Below are 21,303 nucleotides of genomic sequence, written 5' to 3'. Positions count from 1 at the left end.
ACAGCATTTGTGCTATTAGGGGTCACACTTTATTATTTATCATATCCCACATCCGGGATTATTATAATGTGTTGAGGCCCTTTGATATTGTTTTTTTGTCTTTCTTCCACTGCTGTGGCTGAGAGGAGTGTGTGTTCAGATGCTTGTAGGAGGCAGAGATGTGATTGTGTGTGTGTGTTTGATGTGAACGCTGTAGGATTTGCATGAGAGGAAATGTTTGTCGAGAGTCGGAACATCTCTATAGTGGGCGGCGACGGAAACACAGCTGAGTCTGACATAACAATGTGTTCATGTAGGTGTGTGTGTGTGTGTGTGTGTGCGCGCGTATGTGTGTGCATGAGTGTGTGTGTGTTTGTGTATGCTTGAGTGTATGTCTGTGTGTGTGTGTGTGTTTGAGCATGTGTGCGTTAGTTTGTGCATGAATAAGTGTATGTATATGTGAATAGTATGTGTGTGTGTGTGTGTGTATGATTGTGTGTTTGTATGTATGTGTGTGTGCGGGTTTGTGCATGTGTGTGTGCATAATTGTGTGTGCGTATATGTGCGCATTAGTGTGTGTGTGCATGTGTGTGTTTGTGTGTGGATGAGTGCATGTGTGTATGCGTGTGTGAGTGTGCGTGCGTGCGTGCGTGCGTTTGTGTGTGTGTTTGTGGATGTGTGTGCCTGTGCATAAGTATGTATGTGTGTGTGCATGATTGTGTGTGTGTGTGTGTATATGTGCGTGCGTTTGTGTGTTTGCATGTGTGTGTGTGTATGTGTGTGTGCATAAGTGTATGTGTGTGTAAGTGTGCATGTGTCTGTGTTGTGTGTGAGTTTGTGTGTGTGCACTTGTGTATGTGTAAGATTGTGTGTTTGCGTGTGTGTGTGTGTGTGTAGATTGTGTGTTCGCGTGTGTGTGCATTTGTGCATGAGTGTGTGTGTATAAGATTTTGTGCTTGCGTGTGTGTGCCCACTTGTGCATGAGTGTGTGTGCTACTTTGTGCGTGCGTGCATTTGTGTGTGTGTTTGTGGATGTGTGTGCTTGTGCATAAGTATGTACATGATTATGTATGTGTGTGTGTGTGTGTGTGCATAAGTGTATTTGTGTGTAAGTGTGCATGTGTTGGTCTGTGTTGTGTGTGCGTTTGTGTGTGTGCACTTGTGTATGTGTGTGTATGTGTAAGATTGTGTGTTTGCGTGTGTGTGCATTTGTGCATGAGTGTGTGTGTGTATAAGATTTTATGCTTGCGTGTGTGTGCCCACTTGTGCATGAGTGTGTGTGCTACTTTGTGCTTGTGTGCGTGTATATGTTTGTGTGTGTGTGCTTCTGTGTGCATATATGTGTGTTACCCTCCGCTGGAGTTGCCGTTCTTGCTGAAGTGTGTGCGGGGCTCGCTGGAGGCCAGTTTTAGCAGCTCGTTCCACTCTCTCTCCCATTCCTCCTCCGTGTACACCAGACCTGACTGCACACACACACAGATACAAGCACACACACATGCATGATTTACAACAAACACCACAACATGACCTGTTATTCAGAAATGCTCCATTTCCTCTGCATCACAGCACAATCAAGAGTTCACACTAAGCTGATGCTTGATAAGGTGAATGTGTGTTTGGCATGCTGTCCCGTGAGAGCCCTAAGCTCAGAAGATCCTCGAGCCCAGGGCTCCCTCCTGTTTAGTTAGGAGAGAGGGGAGTCTGAGCTCAGGTAGATCTCGAGAGATAACCACTAATTACTAATACGTTTTAGTCGCAGCTTCCGGGTCATGCTGACTTTAACGAGTAAACGTGCATCAACGCTGCAGTAAGGTTTAAGACTGAACCTCTTTGTTCTGCTGAGTCTGCTGCCACCTCCACCTCCTCTTCAGAGCCTCTCTCTCCGCTCCGCTCTTCATCATGGCGTAGAGACTCTTCCTCAGCACCAGATCCCGGTCATGAAAGCCCCACATTCCTGGAAAACACAGACACACGACACCTCATGAGTCCCACGACAGAGCCTGCGCTGCTATTTAAAGGAGCACCAGATGAAATCAGAACCCGACTCTTCAGTGCTGATGCTCATGTTCACGGGAAGTCTCACCTAAAGAAGCGGCGTGCAGAAGGCAGTTCCCATCTCCTGTCGTGGCCAACGGTAGAAGCTTCTTACAGCTGGTGCACATGGTGGACCACCAGTTCAGACGACCTACAGACAGATTGCTCGTTGCTATTAGCTTTCATGAACCAAAATCCTACATTTTCTATTAACTTCAGAATAAAGGTTTTGTTTGTTAGACCTCCCTAACACACAAACCTCAAACCTCCTCTGATATTATGCTGGCTAAACTACGTTTTATACCTGTTTTTTTGGCATGATGTCTAGCTTCTGAGGATCTTTTGGTCTACTTCACTGTCAGATAAGTCCTTAGTGATTTCCTAATTATGAACAGAAGTGTGGCAGTAATCAGTTCTGGATGTGGCTGGAGAAATTGTATTCGGATATGATGAACTAGAGTTAAGTTATATATATATATTTATACATATTTATACAACAGTTCTGTCAAGTTCTCAAATCTGATTGGCTGATAGCCGTGCGATATTCTGCAATATTAGAACTCCTACAGCCTCTTTACCCTTTGTGTATTACTCCGCCCACATACAGCCAGCAGAGAGCAGACACTACAGATCTAGGGCCCTATCATACACCCGGCGCAGTGTGGCGCAAGGCGTGGCGCAATAGTCTTTTGGTAGTTTCAGCTTGGCGCAAGAGTGGTTTTGAGGTGTTGTGCTACGCTGTTTAATTAGCAAATGCATTAGCCCTCATATGTGCGCCCATAGGCGTTCTGGTCTAAAAAGGAAGGCGTTCTGAGGCGGACCACTGGTGCGTTGCTATTTTGAGAAACTAAAATAGATTTTTCATTAGACCAAAACTAACCCGGTCTAAACTCCGGCGCAGAGTTGCACCTCGCTTACACACTGATTAATACGCACAAGAGAGCAACAGGCAAATATCTTTACATATGAATAAATTAAATATTAAGGATACATATAGGATATAATAAGAATAGATATAGGATATAAATATAAAGGATTAAAATATTACAAAACATATTATTTTCTAGCCTACATAAATATGAAAAATCACTGCTTTTATGTCTTCTTCATCTCGGGAGGCTTTTTCAGTTCATTCATAACAATTTGCTTTTGTATAATGTTATTATTATTAGCAGTATTATTTATTATATCCATATTTATATTTGTTTTATTAAAAACAAGCTTAGATTTGCCCACCTGTCAGGTTTTAGACCATATGGGGCACAACATGTGTTTTAGGATATAACTCAGGTTTTTGAGCACACTTCATTACTATTGTTCATTTATTCGTTTGCTGGAAATAAGAACTGAATTTAGAAATAGTTTTGAAACGAATATTTGCGCTTAACAAACAAAATTATTTATTTATAGGCTAATCAATGTCTGTGCGTAAAGGTTTCCCTATCCAAGAGCGAAAGTGAAAGTAGATCCATTATCTCTCATTCTCACGCAGTAGATGCTCTGTTTAACAGTTTTCTGTTAACTGTTTGCTTGTGAATTGCTCATTTTTTCCACTTAGACTTACTTTGCGTCCTGTAAATAGCGAATGCGCTCTTGGCGCGACGCAGCTGACTCTTAAAGGGAATGGGAGATGAGACTCTAATTGGTTTATTCTTAAAACACACCTATAACTCATTAAGAAAATAAACTCAACCCTTTTAGACCATGCGCCGCGGCGCAAAGCAGATTTCCCGTCCTTAAATTAGCAAAAATGCGTCCTGACACGTCCTGAAAGCATTTGCGCCCTGCGTTTTGTGCTCTGCGCATGGACCGTCAAAATAGAGCCCCTAAAGTTTAAAAGATGCTTTTAACTGTTTTAACAGCTGTTTAACTGTCAGCTTATGATTTGAATCCAAGGCGGAAGAAAGTAGTTCCTCATAAAAAAGGGTTTTTGAGACTCTCCATGTTTGATTTTGTTTTGATATACACAATTATGCCGTCAAACTGTTGTATAAACGCAATTTAAACTCGTAGCAGTGCGATATGGCTGTATATCCGCACTGGTTGGGGGCACTAAGGCACTTGGCCTGCGGCCTCGTGCCAGCGCACGCCTCCCACCAGTGCCGATATACAGCCATATCGCACTGCTACTCGTGTGATATTGCTCATATATATATATAATACTGTGTTTTATTTACAGTGTGTTAAGATCTCTCAGCCACCATAAAAAACGGAATAGTAAATAAATGCAGAATGTTATATTTGGGTGAACGATCATACCAAACTCCTGAACGTGTGTGTGTTAGCGTGAGTTGTACTGTAAGTTCATCTGTGTGCTCATTGCTACTCTCAGTCTGGCTGTTGATCCGTGATGAGGGATTAGTTTCATTCTGTGCCCAATCTAGCGAGTGTTACGCAATCCAGCAGCACTGATGATGATGATGATGATGATGATGATCTCACCGGCCTGCTCCAGAGCCATCATGGTGGACTGCTCAATCAGGTCGCGCTCGATGAAGCTGCGGAAGTCTTCGCTGTAGACGCTCAGGTCGGGCAGCTGGAAGGTGTAGATGGGCATCTCCAGGGGAAACTGCTCTCTGGCGCAGTCTCCCGAAACCTGCAGCCGCGCCAGAGACATGATGGCAGAGCTGGCGTGAGAGATGCCCCGGGACAGACGCTTCTCTGCGGAGAGATGGAGGAGAAGGGGGATCAAAACTGAGCAGACATCATATCAATACATGTGCATGATCTATTTCTGAATAACCCCTGCTCTCACACTGTATTTGTTTGTGTATTTGTGTGTGTGTGTTTGTGTGTGTTTTTTTCTTTTTTGCCTGTGTGTATTTTGTATGTATGTGTATGTGTTTGTGTATTTGTGTGTGTGTTTGTGTGTGTTTTTTTCTTTTTTGCCTGTGTATTTTGTATGTATGTGTATGTGTTTGTGTATATGTGTGTGGGTTTGTGTATGTCTGTGTGTGTTTTCTTTTTGTGAATGTGTGTGTGTATGTCTCTGTGTTTTTGTTGTATATGTGTGTGTGTTTGTGTGTGTGTGTGTGTGGGTGTGTGTATGTGTTAGTCAATGTGTTTGAAGGTGTTTGTGTATGTCTGTGTGTAGTGTTTTTGTGAATGTGTGTGTGTGTATGTGTGTGTTTTTAAACATGTGTGAGTGTGTATTTGTGTGTGTTTCTGTATGTATGTGTATGTGTTTGTGTATATGTGTGTGGGTTTGTGTATGTCTGTGTGTGTTGTCTTTTTGTGAATGTGTGTGTGTATGTGTGTGTTTTTAAACATGTGTAAGTGTGTATTTGTTTGTGTGTGTTTATGTATATGTGTGTGTACGTGTATAGGTTTGTGTACAGGTTTGTGTATGTGTGTGTGTGTATTTGTATATGTGTGTGTTTTGTGTGTGTGTATGTTTAGGTGTGTATGTAGTCTGTGCATTTGTCTGAATGTGTGTGTATTTGTATATGGTGTGTGTTTGTGTATGTCTGTGTGTGTTTTTATGTGTGTGTGTAGGTGTGTATGTTTATGTCTTTGCATGTGTCTGTATGTGAGTGTGTGTGTTTTATATCTGTATGTATGTGTATGGTGTGTGCATGGGTTTGTGTGTGTTGTGTTTTTGTGAATGTGTGTGTGTATGTGTATGTATGTGTTTTTGTTTGTGAGTGTGTGTGAGATTGTGTGTGTGAATGTGTTTGTTATGTCTGTGAGTGTGTATTTCAGTGTGTATTTTGTATGTTTGTGTGTGTCTTTGTGAGTTGAGTTTTTGTGAATGTGTGTGTTTGTTTGTGTATGTGTTTGTTTTGTTTTGTGTGTGTGTGTGTGTCTGTGTGTGAATGTGTGTGAATGCGTTTCTGTTTCTGTATGTGTGTGTGTTTTGTATACGTGTGTATGTCTGTGTTTTTGTTTGTGTGTGTTTGTGTATATGTTTATGAGTTTGTGTATGTCTGTGTGTTGTGTTTTGTGAATGTGTGTGTTTTTTGTGTATGTGTGTAAGTGTATATGTGAATGTGTTTTTGTGTGTGTATGTTTGTTTGTGTTTATGTGTTAGTTAATGTGTTTTTTGTGTGCATCTGTGTGTATGTGTGTATGTATGTGTGTATGTGTGTATGTATGCGTGCATGTGTGTATGTTTTTGTTTATCTGTGTGTGTATGCATTTGTTTGTAACCATATGTGTGCATGTATGAGTTTTGTGTATATCTGTGTGTGTTTCTTTGTTTATGTGTGTGTGTATGCTTGTGTATGTATGTATGTGTGTATGCGTGTGTATACGTGTATGTATGTGTATATACATGTGTTTGTGTGTGCCCGCTCTCACCCTGTGTGTTGTCCTCTGGCTGTTTCTGCTCTGGCCGGCTGCTGTGCTGTGGTGTGCTGCTGCTGCTGCTGCGCTCCGTCTGCTTGTAGTATCGGCCCTCATTGAAGACGTGCGGCAGGTTGGCAGTGTGAACCTGCCGGAGCTGCTCATAGTCGTTCAGAGCCGCGCTCAGGTCCCAGTTTTTACCTGAAACGCACGAACGCACGCGCACACACACACACACACACACACACACACACACACACACACACACACACACACACACACACACACACACACACACACACACACACACACACACACACACACACACACACACACACACACACACACACACACACACACACACAGTTCAGCGTTAGGGGTCTGTTTACACAGAATGCATCTTTGCATTTAAATATGTGCTGCGTCCCAATTCTTCTACTTGTTCTACGTCCTTAAGGTGTGTATCAAACCCCAAACATGGAGATCCGCTTTACAATACAGACGGACAAAGCCCTGCTCTGAAGAATACTGAAGAAAACACACACAGTACTGACACGCTGTCTTTTCATTCTGTCTACAGACGGAGAGAAAATACAAGGTGAAGAGAACTGGAGGAAAGACGGAGAAGCAGAACACTCTAATGCCAATAGACAGACACCTTGAGACACACACACATGCGCACACACACACACACAGCTGCCTCCATGTCCTCCATCTTCTTATCTCTGTAACTCAAAGCCTTGCAGGGACCAAAGAACAGGCTGGTCTAAGTGTGTGTGTGTGTGTGTGTGTGTGTGTGTGTGTTTTTCTTTGTGTATGTGTATGGGTTTGTATGCACTTGTGTGTGAATGTGTTTGTGTATGTTTGTGTGTATGTGTATGTTTTTGTTTATATGTGTGTGTTCGTGAGTGCTTTTGTGTGAGTGTATGTATGTGTGTTTTTGTTTGTGTGTGTTTGTGTATGTATGTGTATGGGTTTGTGTATGTCTGTGTGTGTCTCTGTGTGTATATGTTTAAGTATGTGTGTGATGATGTGTGTTTGTGTAAATGTGTATGTGTGTTTGTGTTTTAGGTTTTGCCTATATTATGGAAACCAAATGTTCCTCAAGGACAGCAAATTTGAAATCGTGTACAATGTACACACACACACACACACACACACACACACACACACACACACACACACACACACACACACACACACACAGTCACAATTGCTAGCGATCTAATCCTGGCATATCGCTGGTAAACATGCAGATCACTAACAGACTACAAATCCGCCATTTTATGGACTACGAATACTGTCATGCACCACACACACCTGTTCCTGTTCTCCTGTGTTTACACACAAGCACACGCTGGAATTGCTTATGTCCTGATTACACCACATATATACGGCTCTCTTTGACTGTTACTGTAAAACATTATGCAGGTTTCCCTCAGGTCAAGATGATCTGCTGCAGTTTAAAGCGAGCATCAGAATGGGGAAGAAAGGGGATTTAAGTCACTGAACATGGCATGGTTGTTGGTGCCAGACTGGTTGGTCTGAGTATTTCAGAAACTGCTGATCTACTAGGATTTTCACGCACAACCATCTCTAGGGTTTACTGGATATTTCTTGTTTCTCAGACCATTCTCAGTGAGCGGCAGTTCTGTGGGTGCACATGCCTTGTTGATGCCAGAGGAGAATGGCCAGACTGGTTCCAGCTGATAGAAAGGCAACAGTAACTCAAATAAGCACTTGTTACAACCGAGGTCTGCAGAAGACCATCTCTGAACACACAACACGTCCAACCTTGAGGCGGATGGGCTACAGCAGCAGAAGACCACACCGGGTGCCGCTCCTGTCAGCTAAGAACAGGAAACTGAGGCTACAATTCACACAGACTCACCAAAAACAAGAAACAAGAAATCAAGATTATTTGAAACTTTGTTGCTTTAATTTATTTTAGTAAGTTAATCCGGCTTCAACAAAACTTTTTTAGTTATATAAAGTTTAGCTTAATATTTTTAGTCAGTTTGATTGATGTAAGTTGAGATACTTAACACACTAAACAACAAACTTCCCTTCCTAGGGTCCGTTCTTCATACGTGGATTACACAATTAGCTGGATTTGGATGTTGACGATTTGACACGATCCAGGATCGTTTCGTTCTTCAAAGCTGATCCGAGAGTTGTTGTCATAGCAACAGTTCTGCTAGATCAAACCTGCTCGGTAGCAGGCTCAATTCATATAAACAGGATTAGATCGGCTCAGTTAATGCAAAGAAAATAATCAAAGCATGTTCCAAATGATTTTCTTACAGTAGTTGTTATACACACTTGGGAAAATAGTAACTATATATATATATATATATATATATATATATATATATATATATATATATATATATATATATATATATATATATATATATATATATATATATATATATATATAAAACTTGCAATCTGCACCCCTGAAATGAAAGTACCACCTGGTGGTGCAAAGAGAAAACTTATTGATATGAACTTTTTAGATCGCTTTAGAAAAAATTGTGCATGATAATAGAAATGCACAATATGTGACTTTAAAAGCAATAATTCATTTATGCAGTCATAAACATGTTTTGATAGTTAATAGTGATTTGATGCTTCACAAAAGTTGCAGACGCCTTTACCAATATCAAAATGATTTTGTAAACATCCAGTTATTCCATACAGCGATTAAAAAAACAACTACTATAATAAAGAAAATCTTTTCTTAATGTAGAACTAAATACACTGATTTGCATTGAAATACGTGATGAATACTCTCGACACATGAAAGTGTAAAGCCTGCAGCTCACAACAAATGTGGAAGGTTATTGCGTGTCATATTTAACAAACCGTTTGCTGCTCATTTGATGTAATTTTGCTCACATGGATAAATGAATATTAATCAGATGATGTCATTGCGCTGCTGTGCCGTCAGCCAATCGCTGCATTGCCGATCATGATTTCGAGGATTGATAGATCTGTCCTTCACAACACACGCAGCGATCTCAGATCAGTTTACCCAGACATTCTAATCTGATTCGCGAACTTGTTTGAAGAACCAAATTAGCGAGAGATCAGTTATCAAGATTAAAAGATCCAGGATCTGCCAAATCATCTTAGATCATTTAAGCGAGGTACGAAGAACGGACCCCTAGTTTCTCCTTTTTCTCAAAGCAAGTGAAGAACCGATCTGAACTACTCTAACCCAGAGTCTTCCGTGTCTGTGCTAATGAATGCAGACAATCACGGTTCCTCTGAAAGACGTTCCTTCACTAATTAACCTTTTCGTTCCCTATTAATCAGCAGCTTCAATTTATCCATGTTGGAGAGACTTTAATAAAGTGACCAATGTGACGCGAAGGGAACAAACAGTCTTCACAATTGCACACCATGCAATGCATTCTGCTGGCCCAATATTAAAGCCTCCACATTTATTGTTTTGAGTGCTAAATGTAGGCTTACGATGGTATCAAATGTTCTCGTTGCGATTAATTATTGAAGCTTTTAGCATGATGTTGACCTGAGCTGCAAATATGTTTACCTTAATATGCCTAATAACAAAAAAACACTGCACAGTTGAAGTCTAAATTATTCGCCCTCCTGGGAATTTTCTTTACTTTTTCAAATATTTCCCAAATGATGTTAAACAGATTCAGGAAATCTTCACAGTATGTCTGATAATATTTTTTCTTCTGGAGAAAGTCTCATTTGTTTTATTTGGGCTAGAATGAAAGCAGTTATACATTTTTTAAAACTATTTTAAGGTCAATATTATTAGCCCCCTTAAGCAATTCTGACTGAATTTTTACAAGGCATCCCCTAATCACAACAGCGACTTTCTGAATGGAGGACAAGGCAAAAACCAAAATGTCTGCCAATGTCAGCCGAGTCATTTTTCCCAGAACGTCTCCAATCACACAAAGGGTGAAACTGGAGGCTTTTTCTCCTGCTCGTTTTTCCACAACAGCATCTGCGACGGTGGATCCTCAGGGACTCGGCGGAGGAGCAACAACAGTCAGGTGGGATGAGGTGTTAATGATGAGCGGCACTGACAGCCCGGGACACATCCTTCCCCTGCCATCATCTATCAGTCAATCCCGCCAGAACACACCGCCGGGGTTCATCTGAGCCTCCTGGTAGAGCCCTCTCAGATCTCAGAGCAGTTTATTCGAGGTTCGGAAGGCGAAGAGATCAGTTTAGTTCTCAAAGAGCACCATATCTTGTGACGGAGAAAGAGTGAAGGGATATGCTAACATGCATTAACATTATTATACTTAATACATTTAACGGAGCAAGGAATTTTTCACAGCATTTCCTACACATTTTCTTCTGGAGAAAGTCTTATTTGTTTTATTTCAGCTAGAATAAAAGCAGTTTAAGTTAAAAAAAAAAAAAATTTTGGATCAATATTTTTAGCCCCCTAAAGCAATACATTGTCTTGATTGTCTACAGAACAAACCACTGTTATAATGACTTGCCTATTCATTTACAATGAGTCTGTTTCAGTGCTTTCAAGGAATTTTGACCTACTCGTTATTGCAGAATTGTTGTCATTCAGCCATATTGGAGGGATTGAACATGAGCTGCCTTTTTAAGGTCAGCATCTCAATTGGATTCAGGTCAGGACTTTGTCTAGGCCACTCCAAAAGTCTTTTGTTTTTCTTCAGGCATTCACAATTGGACTTGCTGGTGTTGTAGATCTCAATCATGTTCTTTCTCATTTGTTTTTACATTTCTTTGTATCCCGGAATAATGTTTAGATTGAGGATCTTTTGGTCTACTTCACTTTGTCAGACTAAAATAAAATGCAAAAAAAAAAATAATAAAAAATCAGTAAGGGGGCAAATACTTTTTCACACCACTGTATATGTAATATGAAATCCGAGTTTGGCTGATTGGTCAAAACATGCTAAGCCACGCCCCTACAACTACTAGTTTAGTGCGAGTAAAACACGAGAGGAGAAGAGAATCAATGTATATGTTCCATTACAGCTAATAAAACTACAGCTAATTTAATTCATCAAATTCCCCTATAGCGCATGTGTTTGGACTGTGGGGGAAACCGGAGCACCCGAGAAAACTCACGCCAACATGGGGAGAACTACTGACCCAGCCGGGACTCAAACCAGCAATTTTCTTGCTGTGAGGCGACAGTGACCACTGAGCTACCATGTCGCCTCTTAATTTTACCAAAAAAATAAATAAATAAAAAAAAAATTTAATAAAAAATAAATAAATTCCGTAAGGATTAAAAAGAAATACAAAATTCTGTATTTGCAACCTTATTTTTATTTATATATAAATAAAATATATATATATATAAATACAAAGTAGTTTTGTATTTACGAATTGTGTTGTGTATTTAATAATTGTGTTTTGTGCATTTACGAATTGTGTTTTGTGTATTTACCAATTGTGTTTTCTGCATTTACGAATTGTGTTGTATATTTATGAATTGTGTTTTGTGTATTTACGAATTGTGTTGTGTATTTACGAATTGTTTTCTGTATTTATGAATGGTGTTGTGTATTTACGAATTGTTTTCTGTATTTACGAATGGTGTTGTGTATTTACGAATTGTGTTTTGTGTATTTGCGAATTGTGTTTTCTGTATTTACGAATTGCGTTGTGTATTTATGAATTGTTTTCTGTATTTACGAATGGTGTTGTGTATTTACGAATTGTGTTGTATATTTACGAATTGTTTTCTGTATTTACGAATGGTGTTGTGTATTTACGAATTGTGTTTTGTGTATTTACGAATTGTTTTCTGTAATTACGAATGGTGTTGTGTATTTACGAATTGTGTTTTCTGTATTTACGAATTGTGTTTTCTGTATTTACGAATTGTATTTTGTCTTTTAATGAATTGTGTTGTGTATTTATAAATTGTGTTTTGTTTATTTACGAATTGTGTTTTGTGTTTTTATGAATTGTGTTTTCTGTATTTACGAATTGTGTTATGTATCTACGAATTGTGTTGTGTATTTACGAATTGTGTTTTCTGTATTTACGAATTGTGTTGTGTATTTACGAATTGTGTTTTCTGTATTTACGAATTGTGTTTTCTGTATTTACGAATTGTGTTTTCTGTATTTACGAATTGTGTTTTCTGTATTTACGAATTGTGTTTTCTGTATTTACGAATTGTTTTCAGTATTTACGAATGGTGTTGTGTATTTACGAATTGTGTTTTCTGTATTTACGAATTGTGTTTTCTGTATTTACAAATTGTGTTTTTTCTATTTACAAATTGTGTTTTCTGTATTTACAAATTGTTTTGTCTTTTTATGAATTGTGTTGTGTATTTATGAATTGTGTTTTGTGTATTTACGAATTGTGTTTTGTGTTTTTATGAATTGTGTTTTTTGTATTTACGAACTGTGTTTTCTGTATTTACGAACTGTGTTGTGTATCTATGAATTGTGTTTTGTGTATTTACGAATTGTGTTTTGTGTATTTATGAATTGTGTTTTGTGTATTTATGAATTGTGTTTTGTGTATTTATGAATTTTGTGTTCTGTATTTACGAATTGTGTTCCATTTATACGACCTTATTTTTATTTATGTACATTTTTTGTTTCTGTTTTCTTTATATTTCATAACAGTATGCAGAGTGGATGGCAAAGCAAGAAATGTGTATATTACACTCTTTTTTTCTTAACAATGCAATTTATTAAGCATATTACACACACACACACACACACAAACTGCGAATGTACAAAAGCAGCACAACATCGCAAATACAGAGGCTATTAAGTGCATGTTACATAAATATGACAGAGTGTGCAGCCCTGTGTGAGCTGCAGAGAGTGTGTGTGACGCTGTGTGAGCTCCTGAGAGTGTGTGTGTGTGTGTGTGTGTGACGCTGGATGCTAAACACAACTGGCAGACCACTGTATTCTCAATATATTCTCCTGCAAGTGTGCACAAATGCTAAACCAGATGCTCATCCCTCCCCACATAAAAAAATACTATAGTAAATACTCAAGTGTTTTGATCCATACAACAGTAAAGTGTAGTACATGTTAGTATTTTCAACTCTTTGTAATGAATGCTTCAGCATACTGTATTATTAACAATATTGAATTGATAAACTGTAATACGTACTGTAGTATACTTTAGTTTTAACTACAGTAAACTGAGGTGCAGTGTAGTACGATATAATTGTATTTGTTTATATTACTATAGCTGTTGTGTTGCCATAGCAAATTTAGAATCACAGATCAATTCAAGTAGTTCACTATAGTATGGTTCCAATAACACTACTATATACTATAAATTGTCAGCGCATGTGCGGAGCATGATAACGTTCCTGCTTTCTGGTTTCCGGGAAGCAGCTGAGCCTTGCATTTGTAAGCTTTGGAGGATACAATGGATTACATAAGCGCACGCAGGGAGAAAATCAGCATTTTATTTCCAGACCTATTAAGCCAGAAACCTGCGGCTGGAGTATGGAGTCAGATCAGTCTAAAAAATAATACATCTGCAAAAATACAACTCATACAAACACGACACAGTTCACGTTTACAAAAAACAATTCATAAATTCAAGAGACAATTAAATAAATATTAAAAATATGAAATAAAAAAATAAAAAATATGAAATAAAAAAATAAAAAATAATATTTCCACAAATAAACTGGATGCGTGGATTTATGAATTCACAAATTGTGTTTTGTCTATTTACGAATTGGATTTGTGTATTTATGAATTGTGTTGTGTATTCACGAATTGTGTTGTGTATTTACGAATTGTGTTTTGTGTATTACAAATTGTGTTTTGTGTATTTATGAATTGTGTTGTGTATTTACGAATCGTGTTTTGTGTATTTCCGAATTGTGTTTTTTTGTATTTACGAATTGTGGTGTGTATTTACGAATTGTGTTTTGAATTTCACATTGTGTTTTGCGTATTTACAAATTGTGTTTTGAATTTACGAATCGTGTTTTGTGTATTTACGAATTGTGTTTTGAATTTACAAGTTGTGTTGTGTATTTATGAATTCTGTTTTGTATATTTACGAATTGTGTTTTGAGTTTAGTAATTGTGATTTGAATTTAAGAATTGTGTGTTGTGTATTTACGAATCGTGTTTTGTGTATTTACGAATTGTGTTTTGAATTTCACATTGTGTTGTGTATTTACGAATTGTGTTTTGTGTATTTATGAGTTGTGTTGTGTATTTACGAATCGTATTTTGTGTATTTCCGAATTGTGTTTTTTTGTATTTACGAATTGTGTTGTGTATTTACGAATTGTGTTTTGAATTTCACATTGTGTTTTGCGTATTTACGAATTGTGTTTTGAATTTCACATTGTGTTTTGCGTATTTACGAATTGTGTTGTGTATTTACGAATTGTGTTTTGTGTATTACAAATTGTGTTTTGTGTATTTATGAATTGTGTTGTGTATTTACGAATCGTGTTTTGTGTATTTCCGAATTGTGTTTTTTTGTATTTACGAATTGTGGTGTGTATTTACGAATTGTGTTTTGAATTTCACATTGTGTTTTGCGTATTTACAAATTGTGTTTTGAATTTACGAATCGTGTTTTGTGTATTACAAATTGTTTTGAATTTACGAATTGTGTTTTGTGTATTCACGAATTGTGTTTTGAATTTACAAGTTGTGTTTTGTGTATTTATGAATTCTGTTTTGTATATTTACGAGTTGTGTTTTGAGTTTAGTAATTGTGATTTGAATTTAAGAATTGTGTGTTGTGTATTTACGAATTGTGTTGTGTATTTACGAACTGTGTTTTGTGTATTTATGAGTTGTGTTGTGTATTTACGAATCGTATTTTGTGTATTTCCGAATTGTGTTTTTTTGTATTTACGAATTGTGTTGTGTATTTACGAATTGTGTTTTGAATTTCACATTGTGTTTTGCGTATTTACGAATTGTGTTTTGAATTTCACATTGTGTTTTGCGTATTTACGAATTGTGTTTTGAATTTACGAATCGTGTTTTGTGTATTACAAATTGTGTTTTGAATTTACGAATCGTGTTGTGTATTTACGAATTGTGTTTTGAATTTACAAGTTGTGTTTGGTGTATTTATGAATTGTGTTTTGTATATTTATGAATTGTGTTTTGAGTTTAGTAATTGTGATTTGAATTTAAGAATTGTGTGTTGTGTATTTACGAATTGTGTTGTGTATTTACGAATTGTGTTTTGAATTTTACATTGTGTTGTGTATTTACGAATTGTGTTTTGTGTATTTATGAATTGTGTTGTGTATTTACGAATCGTGTTTTGTGTATTTACGAATTGTGTTGTGTATTTACGAATTGTGTTTTGAATTTCACATTGTGTTTTGCGTATTTACGAATTGTGTTTTGTGTATTACAAATTGTGTTTTGAATTTACGAATCGTGTTGTGTATTTACGAATTGTGTTTTGAATTTACAAGTTGTGTTTTGTGTATTTATGAATTGTGTTTTGTATATTTACGAATTGTGTTTTGAGTTTAGTAATTGTGATTTGAATTTAAGAATTGTGTGTTGTGTATTTACGAATCGTGTTTTGTGTATTTACGAATTGTGTTTTGAATTTCACATTGTGTTTTGTGTATTTACGAATTGTGTTTTGAATTTACGAATTGTGTTGTGTATTACAAATCGTGTTTTGTGTATTTACGAATCGTGTTTTGTGTATTTATGAATTGTGTTTCGAATTTACAAGTTGTGTTTTGTGTATTTATAAATTGTGTTTTGTATATTTACGAATTGTGTTTTGAGTTTAGGAATTGTGATGTGTATTTACGAATTTTGTTTTGTGTATTTAAGAATTGTGTTTTGTGTATTTACGAATTGTGTTTTGTGTATGTACGTATTGTGTTTTGTGTACTTACGAATTGTGTTGTGTATGTACGTATTGTGTTTTATGTATTTACGAATTGTGTTTTATGTATTTACGAATTGTTTTGTCTATGTACATATTGTGTTTTAAATTTATGAATTGGATTTGCGAATTTCCAAATTGTGTTTGGAACTTAGGAATTGGATTTGCACATTTATGACTTGTGTTTTGAATTTACAAATTGGATTTGTGCCTTTACGAGTTGTGTTTGGAATTTATTAATTGGATTTGTGTATTTACGAGTTGTGTTTTGAATTTACTAGGTAGATTTGTGTATTTATGAACTGTGTTTTGAATGTATGAGTAAAATTTTGTACGTGAACTGTGTATAAATTTTATTTTGTAAATGTATTATATTTGAGACGGATCTGGCTCCATACTGGAGGCTCTCGCAAGCTGTATTGGATGTAAAGTCTGTTGTGCTTGAATGCAGCAGGGGGCATTTATTTGAGACCACCGAAGGCCTTTCAGAGCCTTTTCATCCAGAACTACGGCTTGTTAGCGGCGGGATTGTTTTGGCTGGAGTGAAATGTCAGCGGTGGAGCTATTAAAACTGCATTAACCAATCAGATAATTCCCAACAACAAGCCTCGGCGTTAGAGATTTTACTCAAAGCACTGATCTGAGTGCAGTCCTCTGGTTTTGTTATAGACAGAGGTGCCGGTTCTGGATCATTTTTCTAAGAAATATCTTTGCAAAAAGCCCTTTACGGCCATCTTATTAACACAGAGTCCTCCGAGGGAGCTGTAAATGCACATTAGCATGGAGATAGTAGAAATGCTTATGCCACATCTGAAACAGCTGCTTCAGTACATTTACTCTGATGACGTGATTTATGGAGAATAAATGCTGGATCAGGCTAAACGGCAAACTGCTTCATCTAAGGAAATGCATATAAAGGAGTGCTTGCATCATGTATAAATATATATACACGTATACAAGGCGAGTTCAGATGCAAAAACCTCTTCTCAGTGCCGTCTGAAAATTTCTTCTTAAATGAGCGTTTTTCTCAGCCTCCTCTGTTTGTGTTCAGTTATTTTGCATTAAAGGCAATCAAAATAACCTATTAATTGGTATAAAAGTGAAATTCCTCAACCGATAGACAAATTTTTTTATTTTTAATATTTTTATTGAATTTTTTCAAAATAATATACAAACTAATAAATGTATGTGAAAAATAGAAGTCCTATCAGCAAAGAGATGACATGAAATCCCCCTTCTATACACCATCCCTCCTATCTCCTACCCCTCCCCATTTTCCGAGGGCTTCAATAAGTACGCAAAGATGAATCAAGAAAGATAAATGAATAATAAACCAACTGAAAAAAAAAATTAATGAACAAATAAATGAATAAATAAATAAATGAATGAATGAAGGAAGGAAGGAAGGAAGGAAGGAAGGAAGGAAAAAAATAAATAAATAAATAAATAAATTAATTAATTAATTAATATATTTATTTATTTATTTATTTATATTTATTTTTCTTCCTTCCTTCATTCATAATTAATTAATTAATTAATTATAAATAAAAAAAATAAATATATGGGTAAATACAGAAGAAGAAAATGTAAAGTAAACACTAAAAGTCTCTCTTTCTCCCTTTCCAAATTCTAGTCAGCAGGTCCTGAAATGTTAAGGTTCTCAATGACAGACAGTATGGAACTCCATGTTTTGTTAAAGGAGTTCAGTGATCCTTTAAAACAATGTCTCAGTTTCTCAAGATAGATGCAATGTAGAACCTCTCTAATCCAGTGTTCTGATGATGGAGAGGACGCATGCTTCCCCCGACCGTACACAAACATTAACATTTTCAGGGGAAGACAGGTCACAGGAAGTAGGATTTAGAAAAAGGAAGTAAGATACATTTCAGGAGAGGGAGGCAAAAAAAAAAAGAAAAAATGGATCAGTAGTGATTGCCTATCTGTAGCTGTGTATGTGTGTGTGTGTGTATAAGCCTGTAGAGTCCAACAGGTGTCCTTGACAGGGAGCAGGAATGTCAGAGCGTCTCCTTATCTCGCTATCCAGGAGAAATTAGTGAAAAAACAAATCAGACTTTCTCCAGAAGAAATAATATTGTAGGAAATACTGTGAAAAATTCCTGAATCTGTTAAACATCACTTGGGAAATATTTGGAAAAAGAAAAAAAGGAGGCAAATAGTTCTTCAACTGTAGCTCCGGTAATGCTGTGAGGTTTTCCAGATAAGTCCGGAAAACAGCCGCATCCTTCATTCTGCTCAATGCATCATTATCATTCGTCCTTTCTCTCCCGCTGTAATCTTTCTTCCTGCAGGTCTCCGTGTGTCTCTTCAGGACAGACGGCTCTTGTGTGGCCCTTCACTCCTCAATGAGCTCCACTCAAAGGACACAAAGCTCTCCTGAGGGACGGCGCTCATAAAACCTTCACAGCGGCCCTAAATCTGCCCCCGCTAAACCCACACCAACATCCACACATTAAAGCCGAGCGAGCCAGCTGAATGAACGAAACTCCGGCTCGGGACGCTGCAGGTTTGACGGGGCATTTTGCGCTCGAATGAGCCGTAAACTCGATGTAAGCACACATGGGACAGCAAGAAAGCCAACACAGACGCCACACAAACCAAACCCAAGAGATCGGAGCAATGGGGAATATTGTAGAGCAGTATTTCCCAGCGCTGTTCCTGGAGGCACACCAACAGTGCATATTTCGGATGTCCTCCTTATCTGACCCGTTCACTTCAGATTTTATGAGAATCTTCTTATGTTAGGGAGAAGTTGAAAATGTGAACTGTTGGTGTGTCTTTAGGAACAGGGTTGGGAAACACTGTAGTCGAGCTCAGCAATTTAGCCAGTTTGAGCAGACAATAGCAGCTAAACGTGCACAGAATAAAGAAAATGGATTAAATCAAATTGATGAAACGTACACTAGCAGGTATTACAGTCTGCAAATTTACCCTTCTTATGATTAGTATGTACTGTGTAACGAATGAAGGAAATAGATGTGTTGTCTGTACCTTTTTGTTACAGAACCATCATTGAACGTTTGAGCCCACGCGAATCGCTTGTTTTTACACACAGAACAAGTTACTTGAACTCAAAGATTAAGCAAGACGTTGTACTAATCCGTTAATGTTGTAAGATTAAACTGTTATTCCTGACCAGAAAATTAATTGATCTTTGGATTAATAGACAAATAAATTGTAGGCTCCCCTAACACCAACCTAGTAACACCTAAGCAACGACCTAGAACACCTTAGCAATCACCTAGCAACACCTTGGTAACCACCAAGCAACACATTAGCAACCACTCAGAACACCCTTAGCAGCCTCCTAGCAACCACCTAGCAACAAATCAGATCACCTTAGCAACTACCTTGCAACATCTTAGCAATGACCTAGAACACCTTAGCAACCGCCTAGCAACACCTTAGCAATCACATAGCAACACCTTACCACTGTCAAGCAACACCTTAGCAATGGCCTAGCAGCCACCTAGCAATGCCTCAGCAATTGCATAGCAACCACCCAACAACGCCTTAGCAATGGCCTAGCAACCTCCTAGCAATGTCTTAGCAACCTTAGTAACCTGTCGTAGTAACCACTCAGAACACCTTAGTAACCCGTCTTAGTAACCACTCAGAAAACCACAGCAATCACCTAGCAACACCTTGGATGGCCTAGCAATCACCTAGTATAGCCTTAGCAATCACATAGCAACACCTTACCAACTGCCTAGAAACACCTTAGAAACTAGCAGGCAACCAATCAGAACACCTTAGCAACCACCTGGCAAAACCTCAGCAACCACCAAGCAACACCTTAGCAATGGCCTAGCAACCACCTAGCAAGGCCTCAGCAATGGCCTAGCAACCACCTAGCAACAACTTAGCAACCACCTAGCAACCACTCAGAACACCCTAGCAACCACCTAGCAACACCTTAGATGGCATAGCAACCACCTAGCATAGCCTTAGCAATCACATAGCAACACCTTACCAACTGCCTAGCAACACCTTAGAAACTAGCAAGCAACCAATCACAACACCTTAGCAACCACCAAGCAAAACCAACCACCTAGCAACATCTTAGCAGCCACCTAGCAACACCTTGGCAATGGTCTAGCAACCACCTAGCAACACATTCGATGGCCTAGCAACAACCTAGCAATGCCTTAGCAGTCACCCAGAAAACCCTAGCAACCGCCTAGCAACATCTTAACAACCATCAAGCGACACTTTAGCAACCACTCAGAATACCCTAGAAACCACCTAGCAACATCTTAGCAACCACATAAAACACCCTAGCAATGCCTTAGCAACTACTCAGAACACACTAGCAATCACATAGCAACAACTTGCAACCACCTAGCAACTACCTGGAACACCCTACCAACTGCCTAGCAACAACTTAGCAACTGCCTAGCAATGCCTTAGCAACCAGTCAAAACACGTTAGCAACACCTTAGCAGCAACCACTCAGAACACCGCAACAACCACCTAGCAACACGTAAGCTCAGAACTATTCAGAACACCCAAACAAGGCTCTCAAGACACCATAAAGTTTGTCTACAATTTAACGTTTCTAGTAAAATAATAACCTGTTATTATTAATTATGAATGTTAATAATTGTATGAGCTTAATTCTCTACAACTGTTATAAATGATGTGTCAGTGCGCTTCATTATTTCCTAAAAAATCATTTGACCTGGACTTTAACATTCAGAAACAAAGTCCCGATGGGGTCTCTCTTACCTTCCAGCAGGTCTCGTGCCAGACCCGGTTCTGCCCCTGTGGACCGAACAAAGTCTGACAGGACCGCGTCCATGTCCAGAGTCATGGGATCATGTGGCTGTGCTGCCTGACCTGCAGCTTCACACTCGCATCTGCACAAAACAACACACACACACACATCAGATGAGAGCAGTCGGTACAGAAGATCAGTTCTGATGAGTAATACAATCACTAATATGGTTTAATTACAGAATACCCAAAGCTGGCGCTCGACAAATATTAATCACATTCAAAATAAAGTGTTGTATATACATCATATATACAGTATGTGCTCTGTATATTTATAAAGTACACATAATACACACATGCATATGTTTGAGAAAGTTTATATATATTTGTGCAGTTTTTGTTTTCGCG

At 38.0% G+C, this 21,303-nt stretch overlaps 1 protein-coding gene across 3 annotated transcripts in view; it reads right to left on the bottom strand.

The window, feature by feature from the left end:
• The window catches only part of otud7a (OTU deubiquitinase 7A), a 192,211-nt gene that overhangs the window by 32,113 nt on the left and 138,795 nt on the right, over positions 1-21,303 (bottom strand). For all 3 annotated transcript variants that reach the window (XM_087312550.1, XM_087312552.1, XM_087312551.1), the window contains 6 exons: positions 20,908-21,038; positions 6,313-6,498; positions 4,456-4,674; positions 2,063-2,164; positions 1,806-1,933; positions 1,330-1,442 (listed from right to left, as the gene is read on the bottom strand). In XM_087312550.1, coding sequence (XP_087168676.1) covers positions 1,330-1,442; positions 1,806-1,933; positions 2,063-2,164; positions 4,456-4,674; positions 6,313-6,498; positions 20,908-20,992 — 833 coding nt within the window. In that variant the 5' untranslated portion in view covers positions 20,993-21,038. The remainder of the gene's footprint in view (positions 1-1,329; positions 1,443-1,805; positions 1,934-2,062; positions 2,165-4,455; positions 4,675-6,312; positions 6,499-20,907; positions 21,039-21,303) is intronic.

The sequence above is a fragment of the Danio rerio genome, chromosome 25 (assembly GCF_052040795.2).
Source record: "Danio rerio strain M-AB ecotype USA chromosome 25, GRCz13ab, whole genome shotgun sequence".
Classification (NCBI taxonomy): Eukaryota; Metazoa; Chordata; class Actinopteri; order Cypriniformes; family Danionidae; genus Danio; species Danio rerio.
The sequence above is the reverse complement of the archived record's forward strand: the minus strand, read 5'-3'. Positions and strand labels throughout refer to the sequence as shown.